This window comes from Lissotriton vulgaris, chromosome 2_1, assembly GCF_964263255.1.
Source record: "Lissotriton vulgaris chromosome 2_1, aLisVul1.2, whole genome shotgun sequence".
NCBI classification, from domain to species: Eukaryota; Metazoa; Chordata; class Amphibia; order Caudata; family Salamandridae; genus Lissotriton; species Lissotriton vulgaris.
The window spans coordinates 885524138-885551332 of NC_141687.1; the positions used below are offsets into that span (position 1 = coordinate 885524138).

General features: G+C 44.3%; 1 protein-coding gene across 3 annotated transcripts in view; it reads right to left on the reverse strand.

Annotated features, from left to right (window-relative positions):
• Positions 1-27195, reverse strand: part of STK40 (serine/threonine kinase 40) — a 401524-nt gene that overhangs the window by 162156 nt on the left and 212173 nt on the right. For all 3 annotated transcript variants that reach the window (XM_086956415.1, XM_086956416.1, XM_086956417.1), the window contains 2 exons: positions 23905-24048; positions 644-871 (listed from right to left, as the gene is read on the reverse strand). In XM_086956415.1, coding sequence (XP_086812541.1) covers positions 644-871; positions 23905-24048 — 372 coding nt within the window. The remainder of the gene's footprint in view (positions 1-643; positions 872-23904; positions 24049-27195) is intronic.

The window sequence follows — 27195 nt, forward strand, 5'->3', positions numbered from 1 at the left end:
AGGACTTCTAAATAAGGTGTATCCATTTAATTGAGTTTAATTTGGATCCTTTTCTGAAATAATAAAACTGATGCAACGGAGGTGGGGGGTACCCAGTTACGAACAACATTATCTATCATTGTTTTTTCCCCCAAAAAACAGATGGAGTGCTTAAGTGTTTTTTTTTTTGCTTTTAGTTCAATGCAGAAGCGTGGTAGTGAAAAGGTCAAGTGGAAATATCAAATATTTTTACCAGGAGAAAAATAACTTAACATGAACACCATTAAGAGCATGTGCAAATACGCTGGAATCTCGAACTTTCAAAGTATGAAAACAATCCACTCAACACAAAGTAGAGACAACAACATTTCTGAAAGACGATCAAGGCTTGTTTTCTGAACCCTGTGCTTTACCAATTTCAGACTAAGTATACGTAAAACAAGTTTCAAATAATAGACTTTGGATCAGAAATTTCAGAAGTACATCAATCATTGCTTTGCTTTCTTCAGTGTTTAATTCTGGGGGGAAAGGTGGCTTTGTGAGGGTTTCATAGCTGAAGAAATCAATTGTTAAGGCATATATATCAGACAGTCCGATTCCTACAAGACATATAATCCATTGCAGCATCATTCTTGTATAAAGAGTAGAAAACACAGATCCTTACCTTGTGCAAAGCTTCTACCACTCGTACCACATCGTAGAAAATAACCACAGTTTCACGCTCACTCAGCCGCTTCTCTTTGATCACGTAATGCTGCAAGTTTATCAGATCAGCGGTTTTGTCACTGAAATCATGGGCACATAGGCAGTCCAAAACCAAACAAATTCGCTTCTTTGTTTTCTTGACCAGTTTATTAGCATCTAAATCTTCAATGAAATCACAAGATCGGTCCTGGTAAGAGAAACCAGATGTAAGCAAAATATTTCAAGGCAGTATTGGATGCAAATTAAATGTTTCAGTGCACTACTGGGGTAAAAGTTATTTTGTAGTTTCAATTTTTCATCTATGATGTTTCAGAGAAGAACATCTGACTATAATTTCACAAGTTTCTACAGATCCTCAAATCCTGATTAACAATTTGCTGACTCTTTTTGCGAACTTTCTCACTTATCCAGCAGCGGTACCGGTTAATCAAGGTCGGAGAACTAAGTATTTTAGTAATGTTTTCTGTGGAAAATCCCATTTCAGGCTAAACCCCTGGTTTGGACAATGTTAGAAGAGCTGAAACCCTACCAGCTTTAACCTCATTGTATGGCATCACCATTGCACCACACTTTTTACCATAGATTTCCCCTTTTAGCTGTTCCACTCAGACCCAAAATCCCAATGTTATATTGAAAAAGTATGAACGCAAACGCTTAGACCACCTTCAAAACAATCACGGTCCTGCGTGTTCTTTTAACAAACTGTGCCCTGAACAGTTTCTATTACAAACTTTCACCAGACTTCAATATCCTAGCAATATCAAAAACATATTACCTTCTTTAAAAGTAAAGCAGACCAGGTTTGTATTCTATACATTTGTAAACAACAGGGATAAAATCCAATAGAACAACAGGGCACTCCAATCTGCTTTCTTCAGCTGTTAAGGTTTTACGACTTTCTTAGGGTAATACACCTACAACAAACATCCAAGCGTATTTCTTCATAGGTCAAAGCCTCTTCAATAAGAGGTGGGTAGAAAAAATTGATAAAACAAGTGAAATGAAGCATTTATTTAAAAAAAAATGTACATGAACATCTTGCCAGTTCTGTACCAGGGTTAGCAAAGTTGTTTTTTTTTAATATAAACTTTATTTAGCATTTTCTAAAAGACAAAAGCGATGCACTGAGTTCCATCACATGTCGACATATGCATTAGTACATGGTTAAGCTGACATGGTTTTCTTTGCAAGCACAGTTAAGGACATGAGGTTGAATGTACATCAAAAAAGTAGTTCTTGTTCGGCCCGACACAAGTATCCCACCATTCACCTTAGCCATCAACACATTTTTGACAGTCCTGTTAGCCCTGTATCCTGTCGCAAAATAACATTTTTACCTGGCAAACTGCATAACATATTAATGCCTTAAACGGTGTGTTTCCTGCGTCCTTTTACCCCTCGCCTGTCGGGACAATACCTTGCTCTTGTTGAGTGTAGGGATCTGGCTGCTGTTAGGCTAGGAAGGTTCTGAAAGGACCCCACATATCTTTAGGTCTTGAGGAGGGAGGGATAGTGTTGGCTTACAACTCACTCTTCATTGAGCAGAATGCCAAGCAATGGAGCCAGCTCCTAATCTTAGGTGAATGCCTGCTTCCCCAGTGTATGGCGATTTCTCTATTAGCCAATAATAAACCAATAGCAACAAACCTACGAACTTTCTGAGAAAATTGGATTACATAACCTAATAGGGCAATCTCTGGTAAAGGTACTATAGGTATCTTTATCATACTGCTGAAAGTCTTGTGAATGCCTGTATGCCTGGGCATGTCCATGCAAGGTGAGCAAAGTCGGCGTATGGGGAGTGGAATCTCTGACAACAATGTGGCCTCGGTCGGTCCTTTCTGTGTGCTTTAGTTGGGGTGAAATGGATCAGTTTGTGACGGCTGTTAATGAAAACAGTGTTTGTGACTGCACAACAGGCCGCCTTTTGTTCGTCTGTTATGGGGCTGCCCAGGTCTGCCTCCCAGGCGCTGTGCATCTTGTCACGGTTTACTAGAATGATGTCAGCACAAGCCTTGTAGAGCTGGGATAAGATATGGACCCCTTTACTACTGTCTAGCACTATCGTGAGGGGGAAAAGTACTCCGTTATCATGGAAGTCATGTGGGTTAGTGGAAGATAAGTATGGAAATACTCACGTAGGGAAGGTTTAGATAACTTAAAAGCTAGATCTATTACTGCAGCAAACACATGCTTTGAAGCAGGAGCAGTGCTGATTGCAAAGTGGTTAAATTAGGTCACAAATGTTGAAGGAAACAAATAGGGATAACAGCATTGGGAAGGGACAGTAAAGTTTAAAAGGGTAAATCTTACATTAAGGGATGTGCTAACTCGCTTTCATCCACACAAATAAAGCTGGATTTTTTTTTGAATTATTATATTATGAAAATGAAACCGCGTTCACAACTACACATTTTAAAACCGGTACATGTGATGTATGATCAGCTAAATAGTATTTATTGGAGGCAAAGCAGTATTTGAATCCTGTAATCAATGGAAGGAGGTACTGATTGAGGGGGGGTGGAAATATTTGTGCATAGTTCGATTGTAAACCAAGAAATTGGCAAAACTCGGCAGCAAACAAAAAAACTAAACTCTGAAGGTCTCTTGATTGGAATCAGATAAGTAACGGTGTCTGAAGTTGAAAGGGAACATTTGCATCATGGCTGTACTCGGCAGCACGATGTGGCTTCATGCAGACAAAAGCACGCACAGCCATGTCTGACACTTTGAGCTAGAAAGGATTTGGTGTGTTACCACAAGAGAGACTATTTCAAAGACTACCAATCCATGGAGTGCAAGTCAATAGAGGGGTGTAAGTCTCTTACAAAGCATTTCACTTTTACAAGGTGTATCTGGAAGCATTTCAGAACAGTCTTTTTTATCTGCAAACCATTGACCTCATAGATAGTCAACCTTGAGCAGAGATCATAAACTTGAACCTGGTAAATGATGAAATATACAATTTCCTTTTCTCAGTCCACTTCACATTCTCCAGTGGAACTGCAAGGATGAGTCATTTGCAGGTAAGGGTGTGCTGAGCACATATAAAAATACATCTTACAAGGTCCCGAGAGCCCAAGCTTGTGCTTTCATCAGAGCTGCAAGCAGTGTTGCAAGTATCTGGGGCATAGTCACAAACAATAGGATACAAAAGCAGGAAACCAGTTGCAGCCAGGCGTTCATAGCCTGGGTCCATGGGGACAGATAAGCTTAATCAAAAGGAAAATTCATTTAAACCCTTAGACAAAGGTAAGCATTAATACCTTTCAATAAAAAAGGGATGTGCATCAATGACTTTATTTCAAAAGGAATGCTTAAGTTTGTATGTTACCTTCCATAGCATTTAATTTAAGCATCTGTTAACGAACCAAGAAAATGCTGATCGAGATTCCATATCTTTTAACTTAACATTGTACCTGAGCGCATTTTTAGTTTGCATGTCTAGGCATTTTCTTCTGATTGATGGTCTTTCACAAATGCACCCCTTCCAAAATATATAGGGGTGAAAAGCCCACTCCAGCTTGGATACAAGGATGTGAGACTTGAAACCCTTGTCGTCAATTTCCAAATACAATCCCTTGCGTTCAAAATTACAGATCGTAAGTGGAACACGAATTCCATTACGATATAAACTATGTAGCAGCACAAAGATAAACATATCCTTAACCACAGCCTCTCTTTCACTCAAACATAGAATCTATCAGCATAGTGTGGCTCACACAAAAACTAGTTCAAATTGCTCTGACTAAAGGCAAGGAAAAAAGTTGCTAATGTGCAATACATCCACTATTCAAAACAGCTACAACCGATCCATTGCAATATATTTTTATATCCACAGGGCAAACCATAGAGCTTTCCCCACTCTATGCATTAAGCAACTGGTGGTAGCCTTGATGAGCCCACACTTATCTGTAACTAATATTTGGGGGCATCACTTCTTCAAATGTACTACTCACTCAGTCGAAAAAGTGCTTAATCCCAGGTCTCCAAAACCAAACTCTATCCTAAATAACTGAGAACATAACACGATATCTCTAGATTAGCTTACCTAATATTGCCATGTTAGGTGGTTTTCCTTTTCAGCATTTCTCTATTCAGACTTTTTGCTTTCCATCAGGCAAATGTAAAAAACAACTTAAAAAAAATCTAATTCACCAGGTCCATCTTTTCAGCTTTTATCTTATCCTCACTCCCAATCACAGAGGGCATCTTTTGACATCTCTCCAAGTGATGTTTTTTCACAGGAAGAAATGTTAGAGTTGCAAAGCCGTTGCTTACTTCAAAATAAGACAACTGTATAGCAGCAGTTACAAAAAAACTAGGGCTTAAAACTTGAGGGGAGATGGCATCTCATGTTCAATGCAGATAAAATATAAGGTGCACATACGACAAACTCCTAGCAAAAGAACAAGATGAAGGTGAGGTTTTTAAGTGAACAAAAGAGATTTGTGGCTCTGTAATAACCAAGTGAATAACAGTCATAGTTGCAGGAAGATATATTGGTACAGTGACCGAATGAAAATGTCCTTTTAAGGTTCCACCCCACTAACTAATTGTGCCTCATCTGGGATATTGTGCACCGTTCTGCAGGACAAAGCTCTAGAGATTAAAACAGAACCAAGATGTGCATCATGTATAATAAATGCACAACCAAAAATGTGTAACTTATTAAAAGTATACAAACATTTCATGTTAGGAAAACTTACTTTACTGTGGTGTTCAGTGAATGGAGGAAACACAAGGTACAGGGTGACTGGGTCATTTGCCCAATGGGGCAAATTGCGATAAAGGTGGCCGAGGATATTCGTAGCACTAGAGCAAATAAAACATCTCCTGTAATTAAACAATACGCACCCCTACTAGACCAGCAACAGTCATGAGATATCACCTAGACCATCTGCAATGAAATAATAGTCACAAACAAATGTAGGCGGATAAAAGCTGAACAGAGATTCTTGTCAGTAGGGCAGTCAGTAAAATCTCTACAGAAAGGATATCTTATCCTTGCTACAATAAATGTGATTGGAGAAATTTCCAATTCCCTCAAGTGTGACTATCTGAGATGCATCAATTTAGAGAAAACAGTTATCCTGTGCCTAAAATATAGTTGTGATATGTTCCAACAGGTTGGTTCAAATCTAACTGTACATATACAGATTTGTGCTTCAGTGTGGGCACACCGGTATGGGCCTTCTAATGTAAATGAGGCTCTCTGATACAGAACATAGAAGTATACCTCAAAAGGGTTAGTTTATTAAGAAGGTTGACAACCGCAAATCACAATCTCCAAGTATTAAAAGTATTAAAAGTAAAAGGAAACTTTTGGTAAAATTTGAACCATTCTATCATGTGACCCATACCCTTTACTCTAACATCCACATTGCCCCAGGACTGTAACAAACAGAATAAGGTGTACCTTTGCCAATCTTTCAACCTGCGGTACTAGCAGCTTCAGGTTCTCAAAAGGAGTTCCACGGAATTGAACTTCCATTAACGCTGCATAATTTGAGAACAAGGTGGTTCACTTAGGATTCTACTGATCACTGGGACTACCTCTTGCCTCAGTGTCGCAATGAGGTAAGTTATGGCTCAAATGAATTGGTAACCTAGGACAATCACAGTCTAGATTAAGCGGCCCCAGGTAAAGCTTCAAATTCAAGGCTCCAAGGAAGGCTCTTCAGGAGACCTGGAGTGTAACACCACACAGTTTCAAACAAACTCAATATCCTCCCCATATGCCTCACCTACAATTTTCAGTGAACTCCAAGCTCAACACAGTGAGGACATCAAACACCCCTGCAGCTCCTGGCTGGCCCTGACATGTTCAAAGTGAAATGACACCACATACGTAAGGCTGGAGACCGGTTCAAACGTAAAAACCCAAAACGAAAGATCATGAACTGAAAGAACACTATGCCTAAATCAACATGAAGCTACAGTAATGTGGCATCTCAATAGTACTCTAGCAAAGCAGCTTTCTGCACACCGATAACCAGACTGAACACCTTCGAGGCAGTGCCAAAAATCATATGTAATAGATATATTTGACTATGGACACTGAGCAGTATTTTAGGGGGGGGCAGGTTTGACAAGCCTTCTTGCAGAAGGAGGCATTCTACAGGCATCAATGTGTATTCACGTAGAACATTTCAAGTAGAAAATGTATTGGTGAGAGCAATGCCAATTTTATTAATAGTGCCCATAACAAGATTGATCAATGCAATGGTTTTCCCAAGAAAATACAAAATTAGAACCACAAGAAATATCATAATGAAAAGTACAACTGCCATTAGTGATCAATCATCATCTAAACAGTGTGGTAATTCTAGTTTACAGGTATTCAAATTTAAATAAAGACAAAAAGGATCACTGTATAAGCAGTCACTAATCAAATTTTACCTTTTCTTAGCAATGTGTCACAATCTAATGCTGTGTAGTGGGACTGGCTGGCCTTGCTACCTCCCATGTAGTCATCTGTACAAGCACACACTCACAAAGAAGGCATAAAGACTCAATGGACACTTCTCAGACCGCCAAGAACCAAGCCAGGATGCTCAAGACTTCAAGTGGTTTGGTACCTGATCCAGTTACACTTTTCATCCCTCCCCATTTATTTGCAGAGGAAAGTGAATAATCAACCACACACTGCCCAAGGTGAATCTCACTGGACCATTTTTGCAAAAGGTAATGAGCCAAGGGCAACCACTATCTAGACGTACATGTATCTGGAACCATTAACAGCCAGGACGGCATAAGGCACACTTTTTTTAAAAGAGATTTCTCAGCTGCCCATACCCACAAAAAAGCAGATGGTAGGGGAAAATATAACATCCCTTTACTAAAAGCAAACTTTTGAACACAAAATGTGACAGGGTAGAAGAACAAAACAAATTCAAGGTCCCGACCTGACTTGTCAACAAACCCATGTGAAGCCCAAACACTACGATCTTTATTCTCATAACATTGACTGTTTACCTCAAACAACATCATGAAGCTTCCTTAAACGTTCACTCTTCTATATATCTCTTCATTCTTAACACAACTACCATATGATCCAGCACTCCCAATTTTAGTCAAACAGACTATTCAATGTACTGTATACAAAAATTCGATAAATTTAGCAGGTCTTATTCCAATTTTCTTTATTAAAAAAAACTCTGCTTCATAATACAATGCGATCGTAGCCAACGCATTTTGTCCCAGCGGACTTCTTCAAGGCTAAGAGCAACAGACGATCCGGGCATACAGCACGAGAGGCTTTTCATCCTTCTCAAATTGTGATGGGATAACACCCAACGCCGTACTTTGGCTGATCACTTAAAAGTAAACTGGAGAGAAGACACAGAAACTATAGGATATCCCTTTGAGGAGGTTCTAACTAGACAAGACCCTACTGGCATCAATCCAGAGAGAGAGGATCATACATGACAGATAAATCTATGAAAAAAGGTTAAAATATTACTGATAATATCCATAAAAGGCCATCATATTGCTCTTTGCCCTGAAGAAGTCCTATGGGAGGAAACGTGTTGGCTACGGTCGCATTGTATTATGAAGAAATGAGTTTTTTTGAAAAAAGAAAATTGGAAAAAGACCTGCTGAACTGAAAGAATTTGTGTATACAGTACATTGAATAGTCTGTTTAACTACAATTTGGAGTGCTGGATCATATGGTAGTTGTGTTAAGGATGAAGAGATATATAGAAGAGTGAACTTAAAAGGAAGCTACAATTTGGAGTGCTGGATCATATTGTTGTTGTGGGATATGTTATCCTAGGAGGCTTAAGGGTATTGAGCCTCAGGTCCTTGGCACCACAGAAGTTAAAACTATACATGACCCTAATATAGCGATAAGTGCAGTCAAATTTGCCTCATACCCTCTGCATTGTGTTTCTTATACCTAGTCACCCTTGGCCTTAACTATTCCCACTCTTCAGCTCCTTACTTCCTAACCACTAAATTTACAATTTCTTGTTCACACTAAAAGTTATATCCCATTTCACTATTAGTACCCCTGCTGCCTTACTTAGTTTCTCAATCACCTTTATCGCATACTTCCCCCTCTGAATTTGGTGAGCCAAGATCCACAATTAAATATATTTTCCCTTTTCAGTTTCCATATGCGCATCAGCTTTTAGCCAGTCACACGTTTATCTTTTCTTCTTTTTTAAATCTGTCCCACCTAGACTTATTTTGTTAAACATTTCTTTTCTTCAAGAGGCAGAGGTAGAGGAGCAGACGGTTTATCAACATAAGATTCCTCAGCAAAAGGTTGAACAGTCACTCACCTAGAATATGACCACAAAGCGAATAACAGCATGTTTAAAAAAGTCAATGCAATTAGTTGTTAATATAGTCACTCAACTTCATTTATTAGACGTAAAACTACTGCCAAACTTAAATTAGCTTTCTAGAAGATAAAAGCGAGCTTGGAAAGTCCGATATAACTTTTGGGGGGCTTCAATTTAAATATCTAATATTTCAGAAGAATACTAGTTTGTCGAGCAAAAAATCCAATGAGGAACTATTCTCAGTGTTGTCTCTAAACAAGAACGGATATGAAAAGCAGCGATCTTTTACATTTTTTACAGTTTTGTGCTCAGTCACTTAAATGGCTGCTTCGCTACAAATGATCTGAATTACTTCACAAGCATCTCAAATCAGAGAGCAACAGTTCTAGACTACACATTTGTCTTCTTAAATGTATTTTCCAATACAAATAGACCCAGATCAGGAACCACTATCTCTTGTGAAAGCTGCTAAAGAATTGAATATTTGTTTCCATCTCACAAATGCTATCCCGGGCAGCCTAAATCTTGCTGCTCAAGGCAGAAATGCAGCATAAGAAAAGGGTTTCAGGTAACCTTTAGTTGAGCGATCTGTGTAATGCGATTAAAATTCAAGACATAGGATGATAGGGTCACATTGTTTTTTTTAATGTCAGCTTAAAAAGCAATTGATGGCTAAATCATCTGAATCTGATCTGCATAATCTAGGCACTAAATAACACGTCAATATTGTTTTGCAGTCGCGCACATGCTACATACCCCACCCTTATTTGACTGTGTCCATGTTTTTTGGTACCAAAGTAAAGTGCTAAAGACTGCGCAGCTGCCTATTTGAGTTTGGTAAATTTTGGCAAAGATAGATACATCCAAAACGTAACAGATTATCGTTTTGTGTTTTTTTAAATAATGAAATCACTAGCCTGATGTGCTTTTGACCAGAAGTCAAACAAAATCGACAATTCTTGAAATTCCATCTTCACAGATTGAACATCCCTCAATGTAAAATGTCAGATGAAATATTATTTAATAGTAATGATACGCAAGTAGGTTGAATTCATTATTGACCTTCATACTAAACTTAAGAAACATAATGACATTGTCTATTAGTAATTGTTATCACAAGTTGTCTCAGCATCAAAACATTGTTTTTTAGAAAAACTGTTTGGTAACTACAGAATGCCGTTGTGCAATATCTGCAATACAATGGATTGTAGATTCAGGCACTCTAATTTTTTCCTGGGGATGGTACTTACACAGAACAAGTTACCTTCGGTGACGATGTATCAGTAAGAGACATAGATTAGTTATAGATTCCTTACCTTTAGAATTGCCCCTATGCATCAGAGAAGGATCCGTAGAATTTTTCGCCAGCCGTAACCATGCACGTCGAAAGGTGGGGTCGGTCGGCTCCATATTAGTCGTTGGCGTTGTGGTCACCGGGATGACGTTGTAGCAGCTACTTAGACAACGCCCTTGTGCGCGGGAGTCAGTTCTTTTACTCAACATTCCACGCCAGAAGCGCTAAGCCATGCAAGATACTGCCCACTGGTGCACAAAACAGGACCCTGAAAGGAGGTCATTAACCCTAGAAGTCAGTTCGCAGAACACGGAAGATAGGTGGGCCGGTAAGGAATATATAACTAATCTTTGTCTCTTACAGATATAGCATTACTAAAGATAACTAACTTGTTCATCTGAAAGAGACAATTAGTTATATATTCTTTACCTTTAGAATAGACACCCCAGCAATACCGGATGTGGGTCTGCGAACCAAGTTCACACCAGAAAGTCCTGGAGAACAGAACGGCAAAAGAAGCCATCTCTCCAGACTTGGCTGTCCAGGTAGTAATGTTTTTCTGAACGTGTGCAGTGATGCCCACGTAGCTGCCTGACAGATGTAATTGATGGGGACTCCCCATCCCAAAGCAGTGATAGCTGCCATCGCCCTGGTGGATTGGATACACAGTCCCACTGGAGGCTCCTTTGCCAAAGAATAACAAGCTTTTACACATAGAAAAACCCACCTAGAGATGGTCTGTTTGTACACGGCCCAACCTTTTTTGGTGCCCACGTAGCAGACCACCCGGAATTGCTTGGTGTGATCCAAATAAATTAAAGCACACGTTTTGGTTCCACACAGTGGAGCCTCTCTTCCTCTTTAGAAGGATGCGGAAAGAAGTTGGGCAAAGTGATGGTTTGACCAATGTGGAAGAAGTAATCACCTTGGGAACAAAAGAAGGTCTGGTTCTTAGGACGACCTTGACCAGATGAATAGCCAGAAAAGGCGGTTTTGAAGAAAACATGGAGCTCACTCACCCTGCGAGCAGAGGTGATGGCAACCAGAAAGGCAGTCTTTAAGTAAGAAGTCTGAGAGGACAGTTCTGAACATGCTCAAAAGGAGCGCACATAAGGTAAGTAAGAACCAAGTACAACTCCCACTGAGGCATTACGAAGGGAACAGGAGGAAAAAGATGAGTAATACCCTTAAGAAAGTGATTTACAACAGTGGACTTGAAAAGAGAAGGCTGATCAGGAAGCCTAAGAAAGGCTGAAATTGCAGAGAGGTCCCCCTGTAGAGTGTCCAAAGCAGAGTCCTGCTGGGCCAAAGAAAGGAGGATCAAGAGAACCTCAGAAATAGTGGCAGAAAGGGGATCCTCAGCCTTTGTTGTGCACCATGCCACAAAAGTGTTCCATCAGCAGGTGTATACTGTCTTAGTGGAGGGACGCCTGGCTGCCAAGAAAACGTCACAAACTTCAGGAGGAAGGTTAAAAGCGGTTAACTGTCGCAGAGGTGGAGACTGGACAGGTTCGGGTGGAGGACCGTCCCCCTGCAGCTGCAACAGAAGATCCTCCCGAAGATGCAGTCTGATCGGAGGATTGATGGCAATGTGTAACAGCTCAGCATACCAGACTCTTCATGCCCAATCTGACTTGGGCCCGGTCGCAATTGATCTTCAGCACTCTGGGCAGAAGTGGTATAGGCAGAAATACGTATATAAGACGGCAACTCCACTCACAATGAAAAGTGTCGCCTAGCAAGTGCGCCTTGGAAATTCCAACACGCAGAATTGCTGATATTGCGCGTTCTCTTCGGTGGAGAATAGATCCAACCAAGGCTCTTCCCCACTGCTGAATGAGACCGTGCTCCACCTCCAAGTGAAGACGCCATCCGTGATTCATCATGCACCTGAGTTCATCCGCCCTGTCGTTCAGAGAACCTGCCAGTTGTTGAACCACCAGGGACATGACCTGATGTGCCAACCATGTCCAGAGACTCTTGACATAGGGTTTGCAACCCCACCCGACCTGTCGCAGTACCACATGGCAATAGTGTTGTCCGTGAACACCTGCACAACTCTTCCCCAGACAAAGGAAAGGAATGCCTTAATTGCAAGACAGATCGCCCGGAGCTCCAGAAGGTTGATGTGGAGCCCGAACTCTGCCGGAGACCAGAGGACTCTGATCTCCGCTTCTCCCATGTGGCCCCCCCCTCCCCAAGAAGTGATGTGTCTGTCACCAATGTGTACTTTGGTTGGGGATGGGAGATGGATCTGCCGTTGACCCAATCCTGGTTCGTTAGCCACCACTGCAATTGTTGTGCAGTGCCCTCCGAAATCCAAACGCAATCGGACAGATTCCCCTGATGCTGTGCCCACTGGAACTCCAGGTTCCACTGCAGAGCCCGCATATGCCACCTGGCATGATATACCAACAGGAGGCCATGAAGCCCAGCAACCTCAGGGTCATTCTGGCTGAAAGCCAGATTAGAGGCTGAAAGATCGGAATCATAGCCCGAATATTCCGGACTCGCTGCTCGGGAGGATAAACCCGAAACTGCGTCGTGTCTAGAACCGCTCCAATGAAATGGGGGGGGGGGGGGGCAGGTGTGACTTTGGCACGTTCATAGTGAACCCCATTGAGTGCAGGAGGTCTGCTGTAGTCTGGAGGTGGAAGACGACTGCCTGGGGCGAGTCCACCTTCAGCAGCCAGTCGTCGAGATAAGGGAAGACTGGAACCCCTGATCTGCGCAGATGAGCTGTGACCACCACCATCCCTTACCTTAACACCAGAGGGGCGCAGGTAATGCCAAAAGGGAGCATGGTAAATTTAAAGTGCTCAAGGCCCACCATGAACCGCAGGTAACGCCGGTAGACTGACAGGATGGGGTTGTGAAAATAAGCATCCTGCAAGTCCAACGCTACCATCCAGTCTCCATGGTCGAGGGCAGACAGAACTTGGGCTAGCGTCAACATTTTGAACTTCTCCTAGTCTCGAAGGGGAGAGAGTAGCCCCTTTGGACTATCTGCAAAACCCACCTATCCAGACGTGATGGTGCGCCAGTGGGGGAGGTGATGGCGGATCCTGCCGCCCACTGGAGATTGGTGGCCCTGAAAGGTCAGACGAGGAGAGTTTGGAGGCTGCTGCGGAGGGAGCAGTGGTGGACTGGCCCGCTTGCTGGACCCCAGACCCACGACGGCGGGTCCCACATTCCCGGCCGCGCAGGGGATGAGCAGCTTGCGCCGACCTGTGGCTCTGGGTGGAACGTAGCGGGCACCCCATCCGTGGCCACAAAAGGGGCTAAAAGCAGGCTGTGCAGGGCAGATGGTGGAAAGGCCCAAGGACTTGGCTGTTGCCCAAGAGTCCTTGAAGCGCTCTAGCGCGCTGTCTGCTTTGTTGCCGAACAAGTGACGGCCAATAAAGAGCATCCCCGGAAAAACCAGTCTCTCATAGCGAGGGCTACCGACATTAAATTCGTCCTACTTAGCGAGTTGGCGTTGTCCATTCTACATCATATGGTAAACTTGGTTGCCTCTCTCCCCGCAGCGACTGCACGGGAGAGCATGGCCCGGGCCTTCTCCGGGCACTGGGCAGCACCTATGCTACCATATCCAACACAGAGTGGGTGTAACGGCCCAACAGACATGCAGTGTTTACCAACCGCAGTCCCACGCTGGAGGAAGAAAACATTTTCTTCCCAAAATGGTCCCGCTTTTTGGATTCCCCATCAGGTGGTACAGTTGGGAATGCGCCTTTGGATGTTGAGGCTTGGACCACCAAGCTCTCAGGGGTGGGGTATTGGGAGAGGAAAGTGGGGTCGCCTAGAGTCGGGCGGTGGTGTCGGACAATCATTTTATCCACAGGAGCCCAAAAGGCTATCAGTTAGGGCTTCATTGAACGGCAGCAGGGGCTCCGAAGAGCTCACTGCCAGTGTAAGCACCTCTGTCAGGAGGTTAGTCCTGACTGCCACCGTAAGTAGCTCGTGGTTGAGAGCCTCGGCAGCCCTACGCAACACCACTGCTTAAGAAGCTCCCTCCTCCCCAGCCACCGCAGGAGGAGACAACATGCCAAGATCTAGGGACCCCTCTTAGTACTCCCCACCCCCCTCAGGTATCCGGCGTCGGTCGACATCTGTCCCGCTCCGTGTTCCTGTCAGGGTGGCGGCCAGGGTTGACGCTAGCTGGGGACACAACTGGCATCGGCTGCGGACGTGGTGCCGGTGGAATCTGCGCTAGGGGAGGTGTTAGAAGGTCGACCAGCGCCGATCCGGATCCAGGCTTTGATCCAAGGGCACCCTGAACTGCCGGGCCAGAGCCGCCAGAGAGTAAGGCCCAGGGCCCCCAGCCGAGTCGGCGGGACCCGAAGGCGCGCTGACAGAGTCGAGCTCCCACAGATGGCATGCATTGCTTCGTAAAAGCTTCAAAGGTTGACAGGGGTTGCTTCGGCTCCTGAAAAGGGGGGGAAACTGAGTCGAGCCTTTGGGCTCCGCACGCAGAACCAAGGGAGGGGCACCGTCCGTATCGGCCGACGGATAGGGAGAAATCGAAGAGCGACGATGCTTCTTTGACTACTTCTTGTGCTTCGACTTACTTGGAGTGAAAAGACTTCGAAGACAAGTGGTGGTGGTGGCTCCGCGACCAATCCCTTGACCTCCTGCGTGACCGAGACCTCAAACCCCACGGAGCAGACTGCCAGGCCTTGGGAAACTTTCGGGACCGCTCCCACAAAGACTTCGAATTCAAGGTCCGGCAGCACACAGTTCGGATCAGTCATTGACATCAGCTTTTCGCAGGAACCGCAAGCCTTGAAACCGGGCATCCCTAATGTGCACCATGAGTCAATATACTCAAAAACGGTGTTGACAATAATCACAAAAAAGTCAGTCAAAAAGTCTCTGGAGGTACAGCTCTCTCCCGATCTGTGCTGGCTGGCGCGGAAAAAGAAAGGACTGACGTCAGCACGCAAGGGCGGCATCTAAGTAGCTGCTGTGATGTCATCCCAGCGACCACGACACCAACGACGAACGTGGAGCCGACCGAGGCGCAGGGGTACTGCTGACGAAAAATTCTACAGATTCTGTCTGACGCCTGGGGGTAGTTCTAAAAGTAAGGAATCTATAACTAATTGTCTCTTTCAGATTAAGGGGGTTTATTTTATTTCTATAATGTTGCTTTTGCAATACTTTTTGTTAACCAAACAATACAGCATTTGTATCCATGCTCTCTTTAAGGTGTTGATTTTGTCCTCCATCTTTTAACTTCTTCTGCTTACACTTATTTTTTAACTGTTGTCTGTTTTTTTGCTAAGCAGCTCTCAGTGTTTTGCAAATATAGCCTTAGCAGATGCACAACTGGGAAAGCAAGGGCATTCTGGCAGATGATTATAGCAAATGTGCAATCAACATTTCAATCTTTCACAAAACATCAAAGACTTTCTACATCCAATTTCTGTTAATCCCTACATTCTTTAAATTATGGATATATTCCACTAACTGCCTGATCTATTGAAAATGGCACCCTTCAGAACAGAGTTTAAAGTTTCCTCCCTGTGACAATCCCAAATCCTAATGGTTTATCAGAATCAAAGCCTTCTTCCACCAAACATTACTCATAGCTGCAACTCTGTGCCAGATTACCATTTTAAGCCAAATACACTACACATATTTAAAATAGTTGAAACACACTTCTATGATCCCTTAAGCTCCAAAATTGGAAGGATATAAACCTAAATCTCAAATATTTCTGTCTTGTGAGGGAAGAATATGAGGTGATTAATCGGGTACTTTGTGCCCCATACCAGAATAGGAAATCCTAAAATATGCCCACCATACGGTTTTTTCACTAATGCTTGGTCAAATAAAACCTCTTCTAAATTGTAAAATTGTTGCCAAGTTAACCAAAATTACAGCATCATCTGTTATACTGAAGAATTGTGATAACCTTGTTTTATTTCATCCCCAAAATCCACAGTATTTGAGATGAACAACAGAGGCCTACCAAGGTGTTAATCCTATCTATTTATTTGGATCGCATTTACATCTACGCAAATCTACCCAAGAGTAAATTACGACTGTGTGGTTCACAGAACAAGTATAGGAATTTCCCTCCTCTCCAGCTTTTTTCAATTAGTTTTTATTCACTCAATTAAAACTACAGGGTAATCTAAAAAAAAAAAGACTTATTTTGACATCACTGTGGACCACCAAAGACTCTTTCGTCTCCCCCGTCCCCCGATCAACCATGTTTTTATGACCTTTTTAACCTACTTGGAATGCTTTGAAAGACAGCTCTATTCCTTCCCCTCTGCCTTAAAAAGTTATTCACCCACTGACGACCTCGCGTATGGCAGTAAGCTTTACTTGGGCCTACTAGAATATCTTTTGTGCCGCATTCAGATCATTCAAAATTCAGCAACCAGGATTTTTTGGAATTTACCCGCCTCAGACCAATTATATCTCATTTCTAAGACTTACCTTGGATGCCCATAAAACCACAAGCCACTTTAAGGATTTATGGTTGGTCATAGTGCAGTCTAAAACTCAGGCCCTAACAAGGTGTCAACCTTATTGTTCTTCTCGAACACTTCACTCTTGCTTTGCAAAACTTCTCTTGGTCTCTCAAACAAAAACATTTGTTTGGGAGGTAGGACTTTTTGTTCATTGCAAATAAGATTTGAAATGCCTTATTTCTTCCTATGAAATCTACATCTTGCTCACTAAATTTTAGGAGAAAAGGCCCTCCTCTTTAAGCAGTGACCCCTTACTCACAAACTGCTCTCTCCTTCCCATCCTTCCCGCCTCAGTGGCAGGACACCGCATTTGGGATGATCACAACCTCTATAAATCATTAATATCCTGCATTGTTGCCTTAGTTCTTTTTTGTTGTAAATGTGTTTATTCTGTTTTCAAGACAATACACAAAAATGTGTGCAGCATAGCATTAAGTACTTTCACATTATTGATGTGGTAGACATGGAAACAGGAGCTTTCTAGGTGCATTGTTGCTTTGATTACATTGAATCCTGCTATGGGATCAGTAGTTTCACAACACACTCTGTTACCAGTTTCCATAAAAGGCAGTAGTTGTGAATCTGACACCCATTTCGGAGGTTCCCCAGCAGAATCCAAGTGAAAGGTTTACCAGATCTGCTACAAAATTGACTGCAACAGGAGTCCGAGCTATTTGGACTTTGAAAAGGGCAGTGTAACAAGCGGTACAATGAGCACAAAAGATTGTTAGCTTTTAAATAACTTCACTTTACTCAGAATGCCAGGCTAACTTCTATCATTCAATGGTTGCTCACCTTCCTTCCTCTACCTCAATTACGGAATCCTCTCCCACCAGTAGTAATTCTCTTGTTTGGGCCAGCCAACAAGCAGAAGCAAAGACATACGGTGGATCCATTGCATGCATTTGGGTGCCACCACTACTTGTATGGGGTATATGTGTCGCGGTTTGGTGCCTGGCAGTAGCAAGCAGCGAAGTTCAGGGATGAGTACCTGGCCGGTCGCGTCTCCCCTGTGTCTGCCTGCCATCCAGTAGGACAGCCATTGTAATTGTGCTGCCAAGAAGTACGATTCGAAGGACGATGCGCCCAGTCCTCCATATGTGGTGGGTAGTTGTAACTTTGCTAGTGCTATCCAAAGTCTGCTTATTCCCCATATGAGCACGCGGAGTAGCGAGTCAAAGTCCCGGAAAAATGCTCAGGGTGGGATTACCGGCAGATTCGTGAAGTGGTACAATAGCCGCAGGACTATTATCATATTATCATCTTGGCTAAGGCCACACGGCATATCGGGGCTAGCAGGCGGTTCTTCCAGAAACCGGCCAGGGCTCTGCGGTGGTTCCCTTCAAATATGTCAGCAGAAGAGTGATAGAGACGGATCCCGAGGTAACAGAGGGCACTTGCACTCCAGGTCAATTTTTGGTCACCTATCTATACATCCCAGGGGGCGAAGTTAGGATGCAGTGGGTAAACCGTGGATTTGTCCCAGTTTACTCAGAGCCTGGAGGCTCCAGCGAATTCAGTCAGTGTGGCCCAAATGGGTGTTAGATCTGCAGTAATGTCCCGGATATATAGTAAGAGGTCATCAGCGTACATGGAGACGCTATGTATGGTATCCGCGATGGGAATGCCCCAATGAACCCCCTCCCGCCTCAGCCGTATAGCCAGAGGTTCTACAGCGAGGGGGAAGAGCAGAGGCGAAAGTTGGCAGCCCTGCCGTGTGCCTCTCTGCACCGTGAATTCTGGCGAAATGCATCATCCTATGCGGATGCGTGAGGTTAGTTTGGTGTACAGGAGTTGAGTATATGCCAAGAGGGTGGGATCGATTCCTGTTCGTTTTAGGACCGAGAACAGGTATTGCCAAGTGAGGGTATCGAAGGCCTTCTCGAGGTCTAGGATGAGACAGGCTGCTATGGGTAATACGGCATCCACTTGATCCTGGATATGAAATAGGCGGCGTATATTTTGGGATGTGTTTCTGCCTGGAACAAAGTCACATTGGTCTGGGTGCACCAGGGGTCGTAGGATGGGGTTATATCTGTCCGCTAATATCTTACAGTCGGCGGATAGAAGTGTGATGGGACAGTATGAGGCCAGCTGTTGTGGGTCGCGATTTGGCTTCGGGAAGGTTACAATAAATGATTCTCTGAGGGGATCATCTTATTTCTCCTTTCTCTAGCGCGGCCGCAAACATCTCTACAAGGCAGGGGACCAACAGGGATGAGAAGGTTGTGTAGTATTCCAGGGGAAAACCGTCCAGCCTCGGTGCTTTGTTGCAAGCCAGTGCACGAGGTGCTTGGGTGACCTCGGCGGATTGTAACTCTGCGTCTAGAGCAGTTCTCTCCGCCTTCGAGATTTTGGGGATCGTCAACGGGTCGAGAAAGTGGTCTAACACATCCTGCCCGGTCGAAGCTGGGCTACGGTATACCTCAGAGTAGTATTGGCCAAGAGGATTTCCGCTTGGGACCGCACCAGATTTCCGAGGGGGTCGAGCACTTCAGTGATGTGTTTCACATCTGTGTCTAGTTTGGCTAGCCATGCCAAAAGTGTGCCAGTTTTGTCCCGCTCCTTATGCATCTGGGTTGCAAATGCCCTAAAGTTGTTCCTACGGAGGCCGATGCTGGCGGCCAAGTACTCGGTCTTTGCTTTTGCTACTTGAGCAGCTGTCGCCTCGGATGCATCGTCTCGTTTGGTGAGGGTGGCTAGCTGCGTTTCGGCATTAGTTAGTGCTTGCTCCAGTGTCCGTTTTACCGCTACTATTTGTTTGATATATTCTCCCCGGGTCACTACTTTAAATGAGTCCCATTCCACCAATGTAGATGTCGCCGTTCCTGCGTTATTAGTGAAGTAGTCCTGTATGCTTTGCTCCTGTTCGGGTTTTAAGACTTGGTCCGTAAGGCAGGCCCACTGGTAGTATCCAAGTTGGTACTGGGGGGTGGAGGGATTCTCCAGTGTAATCGTAGAATGTGAGCGTTATGGTCAGAAATTACCCGGCCTAAGTAGTCAGTGTGCTGGATTTTGGGTAGTCAGACCCGCAAGTTATGTGGTAGGGAATGAAATGAATACAGTAGAGTTTGTGGATGACGCGTTCTCCATGCATCCATGAGTGCTCATTGGGTGACCCAGGCTTTCAACTGTTGCGTTTGCTTGTGGGCTGGAGAGAGTGGGTGGGGATGGGATCGATCTAAGGTAAGATTTAGTCTGCAATTATATTTGCCCCCTAATATCCATGGTTTGGAAGCAAATTGGGATAAAACACCTGTGAGGTGGTCCCAGAACCTGTCTTGCTCGATATTTGGGGCTTATATACTGCCCATGAATACTGATTGCCCATCCAAGAGTCCTTCTAGCAGGGCATACCGCCCCTCCTTGTCCACCACTCGTCTGAGTTCCTGGAATGGGATGTCTGGTCGGACCCAAATCAGCACCCTGCGTGCGTATGCAGAGTATGTCGTGGCACATATGGTTCCGCATCATTTGGACTGTAGTTTACCAATTTCCAATGTGAGGAGGTACGCCTCCTGCAAGAACGCGATTTTTGCGTTCTGGCGTTTCGTACATGAGTATACGGCGTAACGTTTGCTCGTGTATGGAGGACCCTGCTGTTTAGTGCTCAGATAATGATGTCTGCACTCTGCATTGTCATAGCCATTTGGTGTTGCCAGGGCGTACTAATGCGGCGTGTATCGGTTGGAACACAGCGCCCGACATCACCCTAGCAGTGTGAAACATATGTGAGGTGGGATGTTGTCCATTTGCGTGATGCAGTCCCCCTGTTATGTCTAGGTCCATGAGGGGAATGGACTAAACTGAACGGGGGTGATGAACAGTTAACTAGGGTTAGGAAACAGTCCCAATACCAAGGACCTATCGCTGGTGGCGATACGTCCAAACCAACTCTCATAGAAGAGGAGAGTTCAACAGTATTATGTGAGGGTGGCAGTGCATGTATGCGAGGTGGGCCGCCGACCGGACATTTGCAGGATCAGTGGTTGTCGTCAGGACTGTGCTTGATCAGGCATGTGTTGCGTGTGCATAGAGGGTAAGTCTTGGTAGCACAGGCCATTAAGGGATTCCCAGCCGGGTCACCTTATTCCGAGAGGGTATTAGTTTGTCCATCAAACATGGTATCAGCCGTCTGAGGGGTAACCGGGAGGGGGCGGGGGTGGTGGGGGCTTCGGGGTTGTGATTGAGTTCACCCGAGAAAGCGTTCAGTCACGGTCATCCTCTCCCTTCGAAGAGAAGAGGTGTGGAGCTCGATCTGTGTCTTCTGCCGGTGAGGAGGCCTGTAATTCCGTCACTGCTCACAGAACCTCTCGTCGCTCCTTCATAATTTGCTCCAGGCCCGGAGATTCTTGGGGTTGGGTCCCTAGTGCAATGTTTTTATCGTTGAGTTTCTGCTTCGGATTGAGTCTCTTGGATCGCGGCGCTTTGAAACTTGGGCATTGCGTGGTCTCTGCCCTGGGCTATTGTGCGCAGTTGTGATCCACCCAATCGTGTGCCTCTTCAGCGTTTGCGAAGAAGATGGCAGACACATTATGAATAACTTTGAGCCGGGCCGGGAAGAGCAGGGATTATTATACATTGTTCGCCCGCAGTCGTTGTTTCACTTCTAGCAATGATTATCTTTGTTGCTGCACCGCGTGTGTAGTCAGGGAAGATCACAATCTGTTTATTTTTTACATGCAGGGGGCTCGATTGTCTGGCGGCTCGAAGCACATCGTCGAGGTCTCCTGTGAGCGCCTTCAATGTAGAAGAATGCCATGCGGTTAGCCGCAGGAGTGAAAGATTTCACCCATGCTTCCATGTATTTCACCAGATTCGCACCCTCGATTCCGTCTGGGAGTCCCAGCACACGGATGTTACAGCGCCTCGAGCGCCCTTCCAAATCATCCACTCGCTCCTCCATGGTGGTCAGGCGGCCCAGGACGGTTTGGAGTGTTGTCTGATGTGTCTTGACAGTGGGCTGCAGGTCGGCCATAATCTTCTCTCCATCCTTTACTTTGTCGGCAAGTTTACGATGATCATCCCGATTGAGGCTAAAGTCCATTGTCAGGGTGCCAAGTCACTCCTCCATAGACACCCTGGAGTGCATGATGGCTGCCAATACTTGCTCCAGCTTGTCCGAGATAGATTGATCCAACTGAGTCGCTGTTGTTTTAGTCCATGCCCGGGTATTCGGCAGGTTCTCCGGTGCAGTCTCCGGTACTGTTGTGTGTTGCGAGGCCCTCTGATTCCCAGTTACGCTGTCTGGGAGGGCCCCCGCACAGTAAGCGATGCTGTTGGCTTTAGACCGCGTGGCAGAGCCTCTGCATATAAGGCGCCCCAGTACGTTTTTTAGTTTTTTCGCTGGTCTTGAAAAGTGCGCAGGGCGAGGAGACGAGCATGCACTGGCACAGTAAGGGGTGTGGGGGCTCTGCTCCGCCCCCACGCTCAGCCCGCCTCCCCGCAGTTTAGAGCTGCACCAGAAACGCTCGGGTGTTGCCAAGGAGGGGGGAGGAGCCGGGGGGGGGGGAGGGGGGACGGTTTGACTTTGAAAGTTCTGTGTATGCTGCTAGGGATGGATTCCAGACAGGTATTGTGGCAATATGGGTTGCAGAGTTGAGCGCCTCACCGGAGATGCAATTCACAGGCCAATGCAGCCGTAGTGTGGAGCCCTAGGCCTCCATGTTAAGCTCAGGCATTGTCTGTTCTGGGAGCGCTCAAATTGGCCCAAGCAGCAGTAGGGGGCTGCTCTCAGCGCCAATCGGCCTGGGCTGTCAGCCGCTCACCTCTTCTTTGTCGCAGCGGTGGGTTCACTGTGTGGTTCAGGGTCTTGTCATCGTTCGTGCCAGCCGCTGCGACTCTCGGACACCATTTTGGAGTCAGGCGTGGCAAGGTCAGAGGTGAGGGCGGTATCACCACCCCGGTAGCCACCGATGTCAGGGCTGTCCTTCCCGGCACCACTCGACCGCACGCCGAGCTCAGATCGTCCTCTAGCTTATGTCCGCAGCGGCAGCAATGGTGGGCCACCTCCAGTCGCCGCCCGGCCTCTTTCACTCCTCTGATAGGGTTGCTGACGGTAACCGATGCCGAATCGTCCTCCCACCGCGGTCATCGTATTGCCCACCTATTCCTTCGGCTCGCGCTCTTGGTGTGCACTCCTCGGCACAGGTCCAGTTGTTCGAGTGCTAAGGTAGAGTGCGGGCGGGCTCCATCTTGCCGCTGAGAGTTGGGATCATTAAAATCACAGTTTGCGTAGTGGATCCGCTCGACTGCTGAGTTGGCTGTTCACCGTTCAATGCATCTCATATTCCGATACCAGGGTATCGGTTAGTCAGCCAGTTTCGACGCTGATAAGTGGGAAATATGCTAGCCCGATCATGGAGCCTCAGCAGAACATGTCTGCCATCGCAGCATGCTTTGCCACGCCCCTTGGAAGAGATCCCCCATGATATCCAAGCGAATCCAATCCTCTTGAAATATGGGAAGAAACTGAAAGCATGAGAACTTACGTGCAGTTCACCAGCTTGTAAACACCAGCTCAAGCATTTTCTCCATACTGCGCCGGTCCAAGCTAAATGCGCCCTTTACAAGTACCATTAATCAATTACTTATCAAGTAAATGGATATCTAAACCGTTAATTTAATTCCCTGCATCACTCAGAGATACACACTAATGTCTTTCCCTCCAATGTTACTCTTGAACTTAACTGTTACATCCATCAATTCACTCTTCTTCCAACCCCTAGCTCCATCAGCATCACCCCCCTACTGCTCAACCCTGTCTTTGCTCCTCCTTTCCAATACCTCTCCTGATACTCGTCACACTTCCAGCATCTGCTCTATCCCCCCCATTGCTCCCTTACACAATGTATCCAGTCATTCCCATGTTATGCCAAACACCACACTTTTCCTATATCTATGGGCACCTACTCAATGTCATCGGCTATCTTCTAATTCGCTTTTACTAGTCATCTGTAAGACTTTTTGTCACTGTTTGTTACTGTATAAACAGCACCTATACAAATGGTGATCATATCCAATATAAAACTAACTATGCATAAACCGTTAAGATTGTGCTCAGTATGATAATGTAATAAAACACCGCAGAAGGATAGAATGAACATGAAAATCACCAACATCAGAGACTGAAACGTTGTCCTACCTGGAAGAGTCCGTGGTGATGAACGACACCATCTTGATTGGGCAGTAGAGAAAGCAGAGAATATTCTGTGTGCAGCAGCATCTTGCCCTGACGTTCCTCTTGTGTTTCTATGCCCTTGTCACTGCGCTCCTCTAAAGTTAGGATCTTGAAGAAATGGGCAAAAAAGAAAGATATTCAGATTGTTTAATGTACTATCTCTAAATAATAGATCATAATCAGATAATTAATATAAATTTCTAACTCAAAATTAAGATATGATATCAGCTATTTACGGCCTACCTAAAGTCCATAAATGTGAACAGGACCCCCCTCTTAGACCTATTGTCAGCTGCATCGGTTCCCCTTTGGAACCCTTAAGTAAATATGTCAACAATTCTTTAAGACCAGTAGTACAAGCCCAGCGGTCTTATATCAAAGATTCCGCTCATATGTTTCATATCATTGAGGGACTCATGTTTGATAAACATTCTCAAATACTAGTTACTCTTGATATTGAAGCCCTCTACACAAACATCCCCCAGGTTGAAACCATAGTAGTTCTTTAACAAATCCTGGGGGATGATTCGGTTTGTATAGGGGCCAATGCTGGATTCATTTTAGAATGCACTAAACTAGTATTGAAAGAAAATATGTTCCTCTTTAAGTAAGACTTGTACATTCAACTTAAGGGGACCAGTATTGGGGCCACGTGTGCACCCAGCCTGGCCGGTTTGTATGTGGGCCAATTTGAAGACCGACATTTTTAATGAGGCTGCACCCTTCTTTGAAAATGTGACTAACTGGTATAGATTCATTGATGACATTGTTTATTTGGAATGGACCTGAAGATCAGTTAAATGATTTTTTATCTAGGCTCAATCTGGGGGATGTCAACTTAAAATTTACTGCTCATCACAGTAGATGTGCTGTGAGTTTCTTAGATCTACAAATAAAGGATGTAGAAGGCAGACTAGAGGTGGAGCTTTACACCAACCCCACCGACAAAAACACATTATTGCACTATACTAGCCATCATCCTAAAGCCCAAAAAGATAACACACCGTTTGGGCAATTCCTTCGACTTCGAAGGAATTGTTCCACCTTAACAGATATTTATAAACATTCAGAGAACTTGAAAATGAAATTAAAAGATAGAGGCTATCCTAAGAAACTTATTAACCATTCTTTTAAACGCGCTAGGTTTTACGACCACAATAGTATGATTAGCAAGTCTAAAAGTAAACATCATAAAGAGAAGACATTTTTCGAGTATTAGTAATAAGAAAGAATATCATTAATTCCAATTGGGGAATTTTAAATGATAACGAAGAGACCAATAAAGAACGTCCTTTTTTGGCGTTTAAACGCAATACCAATTTAAGGAAAGAATTTGTCCAGACAAGTAGAGAACCTAATGTAGGCACCCAATGTACCATAGAAGGCACTAAAGCAATGGGCAACTCTCAATATGGAGGTTGCATTATATGTGACCAATGTTTGGAAGGGAAAAATATAGTGTACAAAAACCACACTTTGTGATTGAAAGATCTAACTAATTGTAAGACCAAAAATATAGTTTACCTCCTCATTTGCCCATGTCATTTTGGCTATGTGGGAGAGACGGGGTGAAAATTGAGGACCCATATATCTGAACATAAGTCAGCTATAAAAAATAAAAAAGAAAATGCTCCATTGGTAGAGCACTTTTTGAAAAGTAGGCCACTCATGCACAGACTTTAAATGGTTATCATTGAGCAAATTAAAGGCAGCAAAAGGGGCGGTGATATCACTGTGAAAAGTAAAAAAAAAAAAAAAATCGAGAGCAATGGTATATATCCATTCTTGATACCGTCAGGACAAGATGAAATTCTAAAGAAGATTGGTTAAACTAATCAATTAGTCTTTTTGACCATGCCTTGAATGAACCATTTATAGTCCATAAAGGGTCCTACACATTTGGTTATACTAATGTTCTGTATTAGAATCTCTGGTAAATAAATTCCCCCTAATAAAAGTAATTGGTTCTGATTTTTGTGTTTCCTATAAGAGAAACCTACTAATTGGACCCATGATTTAAGTAGTAAGGTGTATTAATAGGGGATCACGAGTTATGACTGGATGCGTTGGTCGGGTCCAATCCTGGTTATATCGTACCGGCCGGTATACCGCCGATTGGATATGGGCAGGTACTCTGGGCATAGTTATGATATATAGAGATATATATAGAGATATATATATATATATATATATATATATATATATATCTATATATATATATTTTTATTAGCAACATCCTAAATACAGATAATGTATGTATATAATTTAATGAAAAACATAATACATACAAAATATGTAAATAAAAAATTAACGAACACTAATAGAATGACAGCATGGCTTAATTATACGTCTGTCATCAAACCCTCATCATGTGGACGTAATCGTGATAGTTAATAGACGACCATCATAGTGTAGGCTTAATTATAAATAAAAATGAAGCCTACAGTATGATGGTCGTATATTAACTATCACGATATGGCGCACGCCGATGGCATCACGTCACGGACGCTATTCGTATAGCCCTTAGGTGCAGCCGGTTAACCCATTAATAAATGGTATTTATATGGCTCCACACAGTTTTGTTTAGATTTCCCGTTGGAGCAGAGAGGACATAAAGAGGTAAGACAGGGCATATGGGACCCATGGGGCTCCTGGTTTAGATTACTTAGGGAACACATGGTTATCGTTGTGAGTTTGTACTTCTTTTAATCGGGTTTTGCTTAGCAAACCGGGTATAGGCACCCCAATATTATAAAGCTGAGGCATGGGCACAGTATTAACCACTGTTTGGACCGGACTAGAGACAGTATAGCATACATAGTCGGTAATCATTATTATGCCCAAATTTTGCGGCTAATGCGAACATAATAAATATATATATGTATGAGTTACTTACCTTCGGTAACGATGTATCTGGTAGAGACGGTTCTAGCCGCAGATTCATTCACATAGATTTTTTCCCCAGGCTTGAGACTGGGTCCGGAAACTTTTTGCACAGCATCCCTGCGCGCCAGGGGCAGGGCGACATTACGCGACTCCGCCCAGGCGTCGTCCGCGTACGTGACGTCAGCGAGGTCACATAAGCCCTGCCCTGGCGTTTACGTCAGTTTTCTGCGGAGATCTTTTCCGCACCACAACGCGGAGCCACCAGACAAAAAACTGTGGGAGCATGGGAACACTGTGCGAAAGAAAATACAAAAAGGGAAGAGACCCCATAGGAAACGGTGCAACACCGCAGTGTCCAAGGGCAGGGAG